Source organism: Mercurialis annua, linkage group LG1-X (assembly GCF_937616625.2).
Source record: "Mercurialis annua linkage group LG1-X, ddMerAnnu1.2, whole genome shotgun sequence".
Classification (NCBI taxonomy): Eukaryota; Viridiplantae; Streptophyta; class Magnoliopsida; order Malpighiales; family Euphorbiaceae; genus Mercurialis; species Mercurialis annua.
Genome location: NC_065570.1, coordinates 5,213,183 through 5,229,268, shown reverse-complemented (window position 1 = coordinate 5,229,268; position 16,086 = coordinate 5,213,183). Strand labels below are relative to the sequence as shown.

General features: G+C 36.0%; 2 protein-coding genes across 2 annotated transcripts; both read right to left on the bottom strand.

Annotated features, from left to right (window-relative positions):
* Window positions 1-2,931: 2,931 nt before the first annotated feature.
* Window positions 2,932-3,951, bottom strand: LOC126681457 (uncharacterized). The gene is made up of 3 exons (XM_050377015.1): window positions 3,835-3,951; window positions 3,502-3,771; window positions 2,932-3,426 (listed from the first exon to the last, which is right to left on the bottom strand). Exons 1-3 carry the CDS (start codon window positions 3,949-3,951, stop codon window positions 2,932-2,934), a joined length of 882 nt encoding a protein of 293 aa, XP_050232972.1.
* Window positions 3,952-11,981: 8,030 nt separating this feature from the next.
* LOC126665092 (glucan endo-1,3-beta-glucosidase 8-like) lies at window positions 11,982-15,700 on the bottom strand. Its single transcript, XM_050357790.2, has 2 exons — window positions 14,937-15,700; window positions 11,982-13,170 (listed from the first exon to the last, which is right to left on the bottom strand). The coding sequence occupies exons 1-2, from the start codon at window positions 15,263-15,265 to the stop codon at window positions 12,063-12,065; spliced, it is 1,437 nt and encodes a 478-aa protein (XP_050213747.1). The 5' UTR covers window positions 15,266-15,700; the 3' UTR covers window positions 11,982-12,062.
* Between the last annotated feature and the right edge of the window lie 386 nt (window positions 15,701-16,086).

Below are 16,086 nucleotides of genomic sequence, written 5' to 3'. Positions count from 1 at the left end.
CGACCTAATCATCAAGAGCGAGAAGGAAGAAACCCATGCAAAAGATCTTGAAGAAACATTCAACATACTGAATAAGTTTGGAATGAAGCTGAACCCCGACAAATGCACGTTCGGCGTACAAGGCGGGAAATTCCTGGGATTCATGATATCTCAAAGAGGAATAGAGGCGAACCCCGAGAAGATCAAAGCAATTATGGACATGAAGGCACCAAAAAGCATAAATGAAGTTCAAAAACTCAACGGGCGAATCATAGCACTCGGTAGATTCATGTCTTGCTCAGCAAAAAGATGCTTGCCTTTCTTCAAAGCCCTCAAAGGAACACAAAAATTTGAATGGAATGAAGACTGCGAGAACGCCTTTGAAGAAATAAAGAAGTTCCTCGTCACCCCTCCATTGCTAAGCAGACCGCTGAAAGGGGAGACACTATACCTATACATCAGCACCACAAACGAGACCATCGGGACAGTGCTGGTAAGGGAAGAAGATAACGAGATGAAGCCAATCTACTACATTAGTCGAGTCCTGAAGGGCGCGGAGACACGATACCCCGAGATCGAAAAAATGGCACTTGCCGTATTGACCACAGCTAAAAAGCTGAGATACTACTTCCAAAGTCACAACGTTGTGGTAAGAACAAATCAACCATTGCGAAAGGCGATCCAACGACCAGAAACCTCCGGAAGATTAGTCCACTGGTCCATCCAACTCAGCGAACACGACATAAGATACGAACCTCGCCCGACTCTGAAAGCACAAGCTTTGGCGGACTTCGTAGCAGAAATAACTCCAACCGAGACTGGCCAACCCAAACCAGCCTTGGTATGGGAACTCCACGTAGATGGAGCATCGAATGAAAAAGGAGCTGGAGCAGGAGCCATCCTCAAAGGACCCGAAAAAATCAAGATTGAATATGGAGTAAACATCCAATTCGCCGCCAGCAACAATGTAGCTGAGTATGAAGCCCTAATCGCAGGCCTCGGCCTCGCATTAGAAATAAGAACGGAAATCCTAAAGATCTATAGCGACTCCCAGCTGGTGGTAAATCAGGTCAAGGGAGAATATCAAGCCAAAGAAACAGGGATGATCGAATACCTGAGTCAAGTCAAAACACAGCTTCAACAGCTAGAAGCACAAGGAGGACAATGGGAAATCATTCAAATCCCGAGAGAGGAAAACACCGAAGCCGACGCCATCGCCAAATCAGCGTCAGAACTCGGAGATCTATTCACTAAAATGCAGCTAAAGGAAATTCTCGAATCACCAAGCACCAGAAAAACAGAGGTCATGGCAATCGAGGAGGCCGACTCCTGGATGACTCCGCTGATCAAATATCTAGACCGCGGCGAGTTACCAACAGACAAAGTCGAAGCCATTCGCACCATCAGAAAATCTGCCAACTACTCTTTTCACAATGGAGTTCTCTACCGAACCTCATTAACTCATCCATGGTCTAGGTGTGTCTCACCTCAGACAGGAGAATCCATCCTAAAGGAAATCCACGAAGGAATATGCGGCGCGCACGAAGGAGCAGTCACCATAGCAAGAAAAACAATACTCCAGGGATACTACTGGCCAACCATCAAAGAAGACGCAAAAGCATTAGTCAAGAAATGTGATAAATGCCAAAGACACGACAACATCAGTCGTGTACCGGCAGTGCCTCAAGGATCAATGGAAAGCCCATGGCCGTTCGCCACTTGGGGGATTGACATAGTTGGACCGTTCGAAACGGGAAAACATCAAGCGAAATTCCTAATCGTTGCAATAGAGCACTTCACAAAATGGGTAGAGGTAGCACCTGTCGCAACCATCACCGCAGCCAAAGTAGAGGAATTCTTCAAGAACGAAGTAATATGCCGATTCGGCATACCCCACACTGTAATAGCAGACAACGGCAAACAATTCAATTGCAAGCGGTTCAAGGCATTTTGCAAAGAACTAATGATCAACTTGAAATTTACTTCGGTGGCACACCCTCAGACAAACGGAATGACAGAAGTCACCAACCGAACCATAGCACAAGGAATAAAAAGAGACTTTCTCAGTACAAGGAGAACTGGGTAGAAGAATTATACAGCGTTCTATGGGCATACAGAACAACTCCTAGAAAAGGAACTGGCGAAACACCTTTCAGGCTCGCCTACGGCACTGAAGCAGTAATTCCAGTAGAAATTGGTATACCCAGTATCAGAGTAAACTATCTAGAAGAAGAAACCAATGAGGCTAGAACAAGACTATGTCTAGACCTACTAGAGGAGAGAAGGGATGAAGCGGCAGCCCGAGCCGCTACATACAAGAAGCAAGCCGCAAGATACCATAACAAAAGAATGAATTTTAGAGAATTTCAAAAAGGCGATCTGGTCTTACGAAACGCGGAAGTTGGCAGAGGAAACGCAGGAGTAAAGAAAATGCAAGCTAATTGGGAAGGCCCCTTCATCATAGAAGAAGCTACTGGCAAAGGCGCATATAGACTAAAGACAACAACTGGGTCCATGGTACCCAGATATTGGAATGTAGAACACCTGAGAAAATATTATCAATAAATTCATGGCTTGTACTTATTTCCATTTTTGAAATAAAAGGCGATTTGGCGAAACAAACCTTATAGGCTCGCTCGAGACCTAATGCATACAATTTAACAAGAGTCGTTTGAATCTTAGTTAAAAAAAATAATTTAGACTCGTCCGAGTCAAATAAATAAAAGGATCCGTTCGGACCTACAAATAAATTATACCAGCAGAAGTTTAGATTAACTTCTCAAAATAACAAACGAGTTTAGATTAACTCTACGACTAAAGAAAAGGAATGGTCAAAAGATCATTATATTAACAGAAGGAAAATTACAAAGGATCCGCCCACGATCCAATACAAAAAAAGGCGAAAGCAAAAAATACTAAAAAGCAAAAAATACAAAAAGGAGAAAATAAAAATTAAGCCTTCTTCAGAGCATCTTGCTTCTGCTTATCAAGCTTCGCCTTCACCTCCTTCGCCAAAGAAGCAGGATCCAACTGATTGACTCCAGAAAGATCGACGTCTGGATTCTGCTCCCGCAGCTTTGCCCCGATCGCCAACCGGTACTGAGTCATGACTTGGGAATAAAAGCTCCCAGAGTCACCCAATCGCCGGCGGAGACGCTCCTCTTCTTTCTTCAGATCATCCCTCTCCTTAGTGAGAGCACCTGAAGAAGACTGTAGAGACTCGACTTCCTCGGACAAAGTTCGAACCCGAGCCTCTAAAGCGGAAATCTCCCGAGTCTTGGCAGATACGGAAGACCTCAGCTGCTGGATCAGACCAGTCGCCTCGCCAGCCTCATCCTCCATCTTCTGTCTCTCGGAGAGCCAGGATTCAGAATCCTTCTGAAGCTTCTTCAGTTGATCCACCGCATCCCTTCGGCGGCGCTCCAAAACAGCGATGGACTGGACCACCTGAGAAAGAAAGCAACAAATAAGAAACAAAAGAGAAGCAAATCATAATATAAAACAACAGAGAAAAAAGCATACCGAAAAACCGCCGAGACAGGCGAACTCAGCCAAATTATCGCCATGTTCGCGATCAATGGACTCAATGTCCTCTTTTATCATAACATTCTCCATGCAAGCATGAAGAATGGCGACGTTTGAAAGTCGAGGCGGATCCTGCGCGTCCGCCCAAGCCGCAAACCGAGGTGCCTCCTCGAAAGACACCCCAGAAGATTTCTTCTTCTTGGGACGCTTGGCAGAAGCTCCAGCCTGGTCCTCAGCAGGACGCTTCTGACCGCCGGCAGGCAACCCCTTCAGAGAAGGACCTGACTCCTTCGAAGGAAGCAGAGGCGACTCGGAAGTCGCAGCAGGAACTTGATCTCCGGAAGCAGGATCAAGATCCGGATTCACCGAATCAGGCGTCGGATTCGGCACAGCAGTTGTAGAGGGATTAGGAACGCCGCTAGTCACCTCGCCCATATCTACAGTCATATCGACATGAAAATTATCAAGCAAATGTTCAAGAGAAGTCGACAGCCTACAAAACAAAACATAACAACAAAAGATTAGAAAAATACCTTCTAAAGGAAGACCCGCCAAAAGTATTTCACGGCGACTTAAATACTGTTCTAAAAGAACGCTGTACTTGGGCTTGTCGAAACGACAATCCGACAGCAAAGACAGGGCGAAGTCCTTCTCCCCATCATCCAGATCCGGTACATTAGTAAGCGAAACCTTACTAGAAGTAAAACTCCGCGAAAAAGAGGAGAAAGAAGAGTGTTGAACCAAGAAAAACTTGGGGGTCCAACCCTTCAAAGAAGAAGGAAGACTAAAAAGAGACCGATTCGGTCGACCACCAGCAAAAATAAATTCCTCACCCTTTCGGCGGGAGAAAACATAAAAATAATTAAAAAGAGCAAGCGAAGGCTCCTGCATCCGAACCCTACACGATTCCATAAAAGAACAAAGAAGGCGAATCGCGTTCGGATGCAGTTGACCCAAAGGAACACCTAAATTACGACAGACCTCTACGATTAAGGACTCTAAGGGAAACCTAAGACCCGCTAAAAGCTGCTCATGAAAAATTACTATCTTGGAAGGCGAATCGGTGCTATGATTCGCCCGACACGACTTTGCCGGTCTCAGAATAACATACGACTCAGGAAAATCAAATTCCTCGGCATACCCAAGTATCTGGTCTCTTGACAAGGAGCTCCGGGTATATTCTAGCTCGTCACGAGCACCCTTCACCCCCTCAGTAACTTCTGACATTTTAAAATTTTTAAAATGGGGGGGAAACACGGAATGACGATGAAATTAAAACTCTAAAAGATCAAAAGAAAGGAAAAGACGAAGAACAATACGAAGAACAAGAACAGAAGGAATAAAATCAAAAATGAAGAACTACCAGGAAATTAAATTAAAGAAAAGGTAAAATACCTCGCAAGCAAATACGCAGGATCAAAAGAAAGATAAGGAGCAACTTGAAAACGAGGAATCTTGACAGCAGAAGAAGGAAACCCACAAAAAGCTTGAAGAAATCGAAGGTTAGCAGTTGCAGAGAAAGCAAAGGTTGGAAAAGAAAGAAAATGAAAGAAAATGAACTATTATATAGCCTGAACCAAAGAAACTGAAAAGACGAGATCCCATAATACTAATGGCGCACGAAGACACTTGTCATTCATCCAGTCATAACCCTCTACTGATGGACAACACGTGGCAACACAGAATCTTACTAAAGAAGAAATGTCACCCACAAACATATAAAACGACTCGCCCGGAATACAAAGCGACTCGCCCGTATAAGAGAACTCAGCTCCAAAAGAGCTAAAATCCACTAAGGCATAAATGCCAAACTACTTCAGCTCACTTGCGGGGGGGCTAATGATGGATACCGAATCCTACTGTAAGTATAATGGAGCCGAGTTGCAGGAGATACACTCTCGGGCGACACCGGACTCCCCTTGAAGACCGGAAGATCTGAAGGATATACCGAATCCCTAAGATCCGGTAACACACTAATAAAGACCGAATCCCATATGATCCGCCAAGAGCGCGTCAGGTCCGGGATTCGGATAAATATGGAAATCTTGTCCTATTTGGACACAAACACTACATATGGAAGGATAAGCTCTACTTTAGGAAGATAAGACTATTTAGGAAGACGTTCCTAAATAGGACTCTTATCAGATTAAGGTAGATCCCGACAAATCAGGAGAATCTCTACGATACGGCCGAATCCCTACAAAGTAGGATTCACCTGCCTAATACAACTCTACTAGGTATATCCGACTACTATAAAAGGAGCACGAGATATGCCTAGAAACACAATTACATTCATATACTCAAAACGCTGCTCAAAGCTCTAAACTGACTTTAGCATCGGAGAGTTAATCGGACAACCACCGTCCGGTTAGCTTCTACCCTGTTTTGCAGGTTCACTCACCGGTTCAGAAGGCAGACTCCATCAGTTCTTTTGGACAATTTAACTTCACAAAGAATGTTGACCATATAAAATCACATCCCAAAATGACCTAGTTAACTTTTCACATGTGCAAACTTAAGTTTATATGGATCAGATTATAAATTTAAATTTATACAATGAATATGATTATGAGACATTTTAATTCTTTATTTTACATAATATAAAAATCAATTAAGACATTTTTAAATCTTATTACATACCGTCAACATATTCATGAAATTAAATCGGTCATAAGTATTATATTATATTGATATATTTTGTTAAGTTATTATTTTATGTGATTAAAAAAATATTTCATACACTAAATAGGCAGATTCAATAAAGTTAAAACATTATTAATGTAGTTATTGAAAAAAATTATTCTGATAAAATGCATTGATAGTTGAGGGAAGAAGCAAATCTTATCTTCAAATCTTTTCTCAATCATTTTCCCTCCATAGTAATATTCCTAACATATGCACCAACTCTAATAATTGAAAATATAAATCATAAATCAATGCATCAACTCATTTTGGTTGGTAACTTTAGTTGGTGGTTGTTACGCGTTATTATGCCTCGCACATTATAGCTAAGTGGAAAAATTATTGCACACAACCGTTGCACCATGTCATTCGTACAACAAACCAATTGTGCGTTAGTCATGTGGAAAATTGAATGATAAAAAAAATAAGTATTAATTAAAAGATTCCCTATCGCAAATGCTCATTGGCTTGATGTAAAAATGACGTGGCGCAACGGTTGCATGGGATAAACACTCAGCTAAGTGGCCTTTTCATCATCACTTCCATATAGGTTTACAGAATTTTATTGATGATGTTCCATCTGACTCGACTCTAAATTAATTGAAATTTTTAAAAGATCGTGAATTATGATTTGTATTTGTTTCATGCTAAAATTTGGTGTATATATTTATCGTTTTTGTTGTATTTTTTTAGATCATGTAAATGACCATTTATTAAGTATTAAAGTGTTGAAGTGGGAGTATCCCATGAACTTGTGTTTAAATATTAGTTGGATACCTTCATTTAATATCAATTGGTTTTAAGATTGAATCTAATATGATATCAGTCCTTGTCCATTCAGATAATTTGAATTTAGCTTGGCTCACGTAAGATGCGTGAGGGGAATTGGTTGCTCGGCCCGAACACGCTACGCATGAGGGAAAGTGTTGAAGTGGGAGTATTCGACATTGGTTGTGTGTGTGAATGGACATATGTTTAGATATTAATTTGACACTTTCACTTAATACCAATTAGTTTTAAGATGAAATCTACCATAAAATTCATGGCAATGTAAATATTTTGGCAAAATTTACATTGAAGATCTTGTAATATTATATATTTTTTTAAATTGGATCCTTCCACTATAATTTAAATAGCTTAATTCTTATACTTTTAATTTTATACGGTCCCTACATTGAACAAAGTGACAAGAGAAAAAGATCATTTATGTCTCTTTGGTTTGGAGTCAAGATCAAGTGAACTTTTAAGTCCAAGAAGGTGCAACTCTGACCCAATATTTGAAATTTTGAACAAGCAGGCACTTAGTTTGGTACCGTCTCTGACTCTATTACTTTAATTTTATGTGGCTATTTTTTATTGTTACCTTTAAAGACATGGCTTTTTCTTAACTGAAAAGGTCATTCATGCCCCTATAATTTAAGGTCAGGATTAAGTGAGCCCTTGACATCTTCAACTGTCCCCTTAACGTTTGAAATTTTGAACAAATGAACCCCCCAATTTGACACCATTTCTGACTCCATTATTTTAATTACACGTGGTTATTTTTCTACCGTTTCCATTAATGACAGACTTTTAATTAATGACATATCTTTTATGAGAGTCATCTTCTTCTAATTTAAACTCTAATTTATAAATCTCTAAATTCAAAACTCCACAAATTCTAAAAAATAATTTGAGTTGTAATTTAGCATGCCTCATCGTTGTCTTCTTCAGTAAGGAGTACGTAAAAAAAATAACAATGTCAAATATCCCTATGAATGTCGCATCAAGCGGTGTAAATGCTCTACAAATTGTATTGCACCAAAGTATATATCTTGCACCGAAAGAAATCCTGGACAAAGTTTCTAGAACTGCCAAAATTATAAAGTAAGATCTTCCTCTTAGTTAATTTTTGGTTATACATTTTCTTGTTATGAAAAAAATAGTTACATAGAATTGAAATAACGGAATTAGAAATATTGTCAAATTAGAGGTCCTGTTTGTTCAAAAATTTCAAACACTGGGAACACAGTTGAACCTTTTTGGACGTTAAGGGTTCACTTGATCTTGACCCCAAACCATGGACATGAATGACTCTTTTTTCTTAATGGAAAAATCATGTCATTAATGGAAATGTTAAAATAGCTACGTAGGATTGAAGTAACGGAGTTAGAGACAGTGTTAAATTGGGGAGCCTGCTTGTTCAAAATTTCAAACGTTTGTGGAGCACAGTTGAACCTTTCTGGACGTTGAAAGTTCACTTGATCCTAACCTCAAACCATAAGAGCATGGATGACTCTTTTTTCAAGTTACAATGGTGTCAAGTCAGATCAAAAAATCGATTAAGAGATTTATTTTCACTTAAAAAAACAGGGACTTAATCTAAAGAAAATTAATAAAAAAATTTATTGCAGTCGCACTAACAATATAAGAAATATATATACTTTATTTTTAGGATGGAGAGAATTAATGTCAATAAAATTAGAATTATGGGAACTCAATTTTAGTAGAGGATGATTGAAATATTGTATGTATATCAAAAAAATTGATTGCATATGACCACTCCAAAAAAATAAGGCCAAATGTGGTAAAAAGGTCAAACCTTTCACAAAAGTTTCACAAAACTCTTGACATTTCAATTTTGTCGATTTTGGCCAAAAATGGATTATTGGGTTTCACAAAAGTTCTGACTTTCAATATTTGGCATGCCACATAGGCGTTACATAGGCTCCACATAGGCAAATTGAAATCAAATTGAGAGTTGGCCACAATTGAAACTAAATAATTTGTTTTTGGCCAAAATCGACAAAATTAAAAGGTCAGGACTTTTGTGAAATTTTTATGAAAGGTTTGACTTTTTAAAGATATTTGGCCAAAAAATAATTTACAAACCTGACGTAAGAAGTGTATGATGGAGAGCATGGGGTTCAAAATCTCAATGATTTTTAAGTCTGTTTCAAGTTTCAACAATCCACCTTAAATTACTCCATGTCCATGTTACATGCATCTTCTAGTAGTGTCATCACAATTCCAATGTCATTGATATTTTTAATCATATCTTGATCTAAATAATTGTACAATTTTAAGGTCGATGAGAATTTTTTACTTCCCACTAATTTTAATTCGAATTACAGTGTGTGTTTAGTCAAAAATAACGTCTATGTTTATATATTTTGTCCATTTTGATAAATTATTTTTATTATGAATTCAATTAGAGACCGGTGATTGATTTTGTTTAAAAAAAAACGAGTTTAATTCAGTTAAACAAGTAAAACATAATCTTTTAAATAGTAATTTTTGAAAAATGACTAATAGATTAAATTGATCTAACCTATGATAAAATGACAATTTCTCCAAACCGTTTGTCGATTCTGTATTTGAAACACGGCTCCCATCCTCTTTAAAATTAAACTATATTGATTTAAACTATATGATGGTGTCTGAGTTTTTAAAATCGAACCGAACTGAAATTCCGGTTCATGAACCGTGGCAAGGGCTGCCTGTATCTATTGAAAATTATGATTGGATAGATCTATGAGAGGAAGGCAAAGGGTTTGTTATGTTGTATTGGTAGGTGTTTGACGGGAGGCATAAATGAAAGAGTACATCAAATAATTTTTGAAGTTTTGGATTTGAACTACTACCAGGTCCCGCCAAAACAGGGTTCATTGAATTTTAAATCACATGATTTGCTATTGGGGAAGTGACATACCAGTCTAGTGTACACATGCATGCTTCATTTTATGAAATCCAAACTCATTTTGAGGTCCCTTTATTAGACGAGGGGAGCGTGTAGCTCAGTCGCTTATTAAGTGATTAATAATTTTTACGTTAAAAATAAGAAAAAGACCCTACATTTTGAAATTTGTGTTTATCTAGTTTCTTTTTCAAATTTTAATTTAATAGGTCCATATACTAGTGATTTTTGTTTATCTGGTCTCTCTTAAAGTTTGATATTATGACACATTTTGTCAACGTGTCAAGTTAGTTGTACACTATATCGACCTAAATATATAATGATGAATCGATTTTGAATGGAAATGGAGTGTGTTTTACACTCGTCGGAAAAATTGATGGATTTATCATTTTTATGATTTTATATGCAAAGAATATGTTTTACCTATAAACAGTTTAAAACCGTTTGAAACTATTAGAAACAGTGTGAAACCGTTTGAAACTGTATGAAAACCATTTGAAACTATTTTTAGCAATTGTCTGTATGAAAACCATTTAAAACCTTTATAAACAGTTGTAAAACTATGTTTTAGAAATTTTCTTAAACTGTTTGAAGTTGTTGTTTTAGAAAATATTTTAAACTGTTTGAAACCGTTGTTTTGAAATTGTTTTTAGAAAAAAGTTGCAAATTGTATTTTTAGAAATTGTTTGAAACAATTTTTTATAAATTGTTTTTTAAAAAAAGTTGTAAAACTGTAATAAAAAACCGTTTGAAATCCTTATAAACTGTTTTTTTTTAAATGGTTATTAAAATCATTACAAAGTGTTTGAAACTAAGTATTTTTTTAAACTGTTTAAAAAATTGCAAATTATATTTTTAGAAACTGTTTAAAATTCTTTTATAAATTATTTTTGAAAAATGGTTGCAAAACTGTAAATTAAAAATCGTTGAAATTCCTTTTATAACCTGTCTTTTGAAAATAGTTGCCAAAGTGTGTTTTAAAAACTGTTTGAAACTATTTGAATTATTTTTCTTTCAAAAACACGATGAAGCATGTTGGAGCATGGCTTCCAAATTTTGATTTTGGAATTAAATTTTATAAATATTCTTACATTTTATGTATTTTTGTACAGATCGTTAATTGTTTTTGAAAATACAAAAGTCTAAAAATGGATTATGGCCTTTGATAAAACCACTTCACAAGTTTTGGTGACCAGGTCATTTAAATGTTTCAAAATCGGATTGGGATTCTCTCAAGTTCATTTTGAACTTGAGGGGGTCATGTTCACGATCTACACCGTTCATTGTAAAATGAACGGTGTAGATCAAAAAGGTACAATTTTAATCAAATTAATCTACACCGTTCATTTTACAATGAACGGTGTAAATTATGAACATGACCCCTTCAAGTTTGAGGGAATCCCAATCCTTCAAAATCTATTTGGTTCGACTGTTAATAGTAGTTATTAATTATTGTTTATAGTAGAGAGGTAGTAGTTTTTGAGAATAGCATAGATATATTATCTAAAACCGGTCAGTTTAGTTTGATCCTTAAAACAACCTATAACACGAAAAGCAATGTAAATTTACATTAAAATAGTATAGGTTCAATTTATTTATCTCTAACTGTTGATATTTTTAATATCTTACTTTTCATTTTATTATCTTTGTATTAAAGAACATTTAAATTTATTTCACAAACAACATAGGAGTACTAAAAAAGAAGAAAGGGCCAATGCGGTTCTTAAATTTATGTTTCGAAATCAGATAAATTCATTAATTTTTTTGGATCGATTAGATCCTTGAACTTATGTTTTCAGATCAATTAAATTATTTTTTATTTTACCAGTCAACTAGATCCTCAAACTTGTGTTTTGGAGGCCAAATAAGTCGCGCATTTGAATGAGCTATTTGATCTAAATTAAAAAAGTTTAAAGACTTTAGTTGACCAAATATATTTGAATACCTAATTGACACAAAAAGTTAAAATGAACTAATTTGATCCTAAAAAATAAGTATGAAGACTGCGTTGACCTTTTATTCTATTAAAAACATGGAGCCTGCTGTAATGCAGCACCATATTTCTAACTTATCTAGATGTCAATTCATGCTAAAAACATCAAATGAACAAGCTAGGAAATCAAGAATATCTTCCAATTTTTATTAAATAAATTAGTAAACTCAACTTCATAATTCAAAATAATTATCTACAAAAAAAAACCTATAAAAACAAAAATGTTAACACAATCACCAATGCTAAACCAAACCGTGACGGATAGATGAGAGAGGAAGGTGATGCTATCTGAACAATAAAATTGCAAGTTCCTTGTGAAAGATTCTGTGAAGTAACCATAGCCAACCCTTGAAAATTGCAGGCCATTTGGTCTTGCTTTTGTACTTGATAGTACATATTGAATGCATAAGAGGCATTCCCATTAGCATCCAATCCATTGCAAGACGAGCCATATCCGAGAGCCGTGCAATCCGAAAAAGTACAAGCAAAATCAATGTTATCCGCGAGCTTGCTAAGGTCCTTGGCATTCGGATTAAACACACACCATCTCGACGGTAGATATTGAACATCCTGTGCACCCAAAAGAAGCTTGTTTTGACCTTGCCCTGAAAAATCAATTGCAAATTTTGGTTGACCATCATACCCAAAGATTCCCCAATGGCGCTCGAAGTCTCCAGGAGCTACACTTTTGGCATCCTCGTCGAGAAGACCAAACAGGTAGACTTCTATGTATCCATTCCGAAGTGGGGTGCCACTATTTTTCGCAAGTCGTGGTAGGAGACCATTATAAAATCTATATGCATAATCCATTCTCGCATTTTTGTCGCCATCAGTAGGCCAGCCGACTTCCCCAACTATGATGGGCAAGTCTCCAAGACCAACTGCTTTGAGTGATGAGACCAACGTATCGAAGTTAGCATCAAATACATTGGTGTATTGGATTCCAGTACCTTTATCAACTACAGGTTGAGGTGCCCCATCAAAGAAAGCATAGTCGAAAGGGAAGTGATCGTTTCCATAGAGACTCAGGAATGGATAGATGTTTATGGTGAAAGGTGCATTGTTCTTATGCAGAAATTGAACAATGTTGGTCATAATATCATTAATATCTGTGCGGAATCTTCCAGCAGATGGATAAGGCTGATCAATGGGCGAGTCATAGACGTCAGCATTTAAAGGCACGGTGGCCTTTATGGAGTCTCCTACACCAGCTTCATTGAGGGCGTTTTGAATGTTCTGAAGCGCTGGGAACGTGATATTTAAAAATGATCCATTGTAAGCCGTGAGGAAAGGCTCATTCCCAACTGCGACATACCTGCACAGACATAATAAATGCGTAAAAATGCAGAATCTAACTCCGAGGTTTAATTCGCAATCTATACCAAATTGAACCTAAATAAACAGATTTAATAAATTAATAATAAGGAATCCACATGTTCCGCAACTCTACTAATTTATAATGCAACTAAAACCGATAATAAAAATAGAAATGTTTTAATGAAGCTGACACGATCAATTGGACCTGTTCCATTTCATTAGTCAATATTCACATTACTGCGACAAATTGCATTCCACAGCTTCAACTTCAGAAGATATTTCTACAATGCAAAAGCATCATTTTCTTGACCGTAAATGGCACACACATCTAATGGAGAATGTATTCAGTTTCAACATCCGCAGAAGATCAATTTAAGTCCAACAACAGACATCAAACAGTACTAAAAGACCACCCAATTATTTTACTTTTCCATCGTCCACAAGAAAGATTTTATTATGAATATACTTTAACACGGTGTATAAAAAATGCATTAACAAATACAAACTATAAATATTAAACTTGAATAATGAAAATCTGATGAGCCCCTCACTTATTCTTACAGGACATCAATAGAAGATCATGAATTTTAAAGAACCAAAACCATAAAATCAAGTCTCTCAAAAAATAAAACATCAAGAAAGAGTTAAAAATATTTCTGATAATCCAATTAGTCCTTTTTTACCTTTTATCATTTCAATAAGTTATCTCATAAATAAAAACAAAAAACAAGGGAATCAAACAATTCTGATTGATTGCTGAGTGTAGAAGAAAAGGTATATAAAGTTCTGCACATAAAGTTGGAGTCCCTGGTAAGATTCTAATTTCCTTTTTCCTTTTATCACAATTCACAACTGCTCAGCATGTGCTATAAGAATCTATAGTACAAATTAAAAAATAGAGACTTGAATTTCAGAAAGTATAACATTAAATAAACTACAATGAAATGAAGTGGATATTAGACAACAGATTTACATGCTAAGCATTAATGCAAATCACCCATAAACGATAATTATTTTTTCCAATTAGCAACTCAAAATCAACTATATAGCAACTGCCACATGCTTGCAGAATAATTATGTGATAAACTGCATAACTCTTCATACTGATACAATAAAGGTAGTTGATTTCTAAGAAAGATAACATGGACACTGCCAAGGGCCACTCGAGCCTTCTGATCTAGGTAGGACGGACACGGACACGGAGAAACAACACACTTTGACACAGGGAAACGATGTGATTTTAAGGTGTCCAAAACCTCAAGTATCCAAGACGTTTCCAGAACAGAACACGTTCATTGAATGAAGTGTCCGTACTAACTAGTTCTGATCAATGTAATTTAAGTAACAAGAGTTGATAACTTCTTGCAGAATATATCAAATTATCAGATTTTCCAAAACATATGCAGCAAACTGCCCCTTATCTAATTTTCATGAAAGGAAAAAAAAATCAACTCCATTTCTATCATTGCCAATAAAAAAATCAATACTTCACTAATCTAAAATTGATGAATGGAACAACAAAATCAATTTGATATCAAACTTCCTGAACATCAATACCTCGAATAGATTCATGAAACTTCTAAAATTCAAACCATAATCACAAAAATACAAATAACAGCCAAAAACACATGAAAAAACACAAGTTACATTACATAAATTAATGTGAATATCATGTGATCAACATCATTACAAACAAGAAAAGATAAAAAAAGCCAACCAACTCAAATTACTCCAAAATAAAGCAAAAAAAAAGGTAGAACTTACTTGATGTTAACACCTCCATTGAAGTGATAAGTTGTAACATTTCTTCTAACCCAATTCTTAGCACGATCATAATCATTCATAACAGCAAGCTGATCATTAGGTATAGCAACCATAACCTCAATACCAGAGCCAGCAAGAGCACTCATGGTGTTCTTATCTGCATCAAAAAGTTTAACTTTTTGAATACCATTATCTTTCAACATCTTCACAACAGTTCTTGGTGGCAATTTATTAATTGCCTGAGTCCCCCAATTAACACCCAAACCATAAACACAGCTACCCATTAATCCTAAAAGCAAAACCCAAATGAAAAACCATGAATTACCCATTAAAAACTAGAACTTTCTCAAGAAAATGAGATGAATTTGTTTATTTGTTGGTGCAAGTTGAGAACTTTTTGTTAGTGTTTTATGGGGTTTATGAGAAAGAGAGGGAAAGTAACGGTTTTTAGCTAGTGGGTAGCGAAAAAGATGCAATTTTTCGTGCCAAAAAACTCAGATTTTTTTAGATCATCAGAATCCCTATCAATATTGAAAAGATGGAATTTTTTTAACAAAGCAAAAAAAAATTAACTTTTTTAGCAATGAACTAATTGATTTTAGAATGACAAAACAATGGAAAAGATTGAAACTTTTGAAGGAGCGTAGAGAGAAAATTTGAAATGTGTGATTTAGTTTATATGTGGTACTTGATTAAACAAAGAAAAAAAGTTTTTGATGATTTGAAAACAAATGCAAAAAGACAAGAAAACAAAGATATTTTTTTGTTTACAATAATATAATTAAATGGGAATGTGAAAATAAAAAGCCAATCAAGTGAAGACAGATAAATGCAAGTTATGAGATTGGTGGGTGTTTGTTTGTCTCAAGCTGAGATTTGAGGAACAGAAAGAGAAGGACAGCTCTTAACGGCTAGAATTTTAGATTAAAATATGTTAAACTTAAAACTTGGAAGTTTTTATTGTGAATTAATGTTATTGTAACCAATAAATAGAGGTTATGAATTGATTCAAGTATTGAAGCTTCGAAAAGGTTTCTAATTTGATTTCTGATTCAGAAGTGTCAAACTGGATTTCCTATTTTTGTTATAGGGTAGTTTTTACCTAAACCAAATTAATTATAAATTTTTTTTTGATTAAAAATATTATATT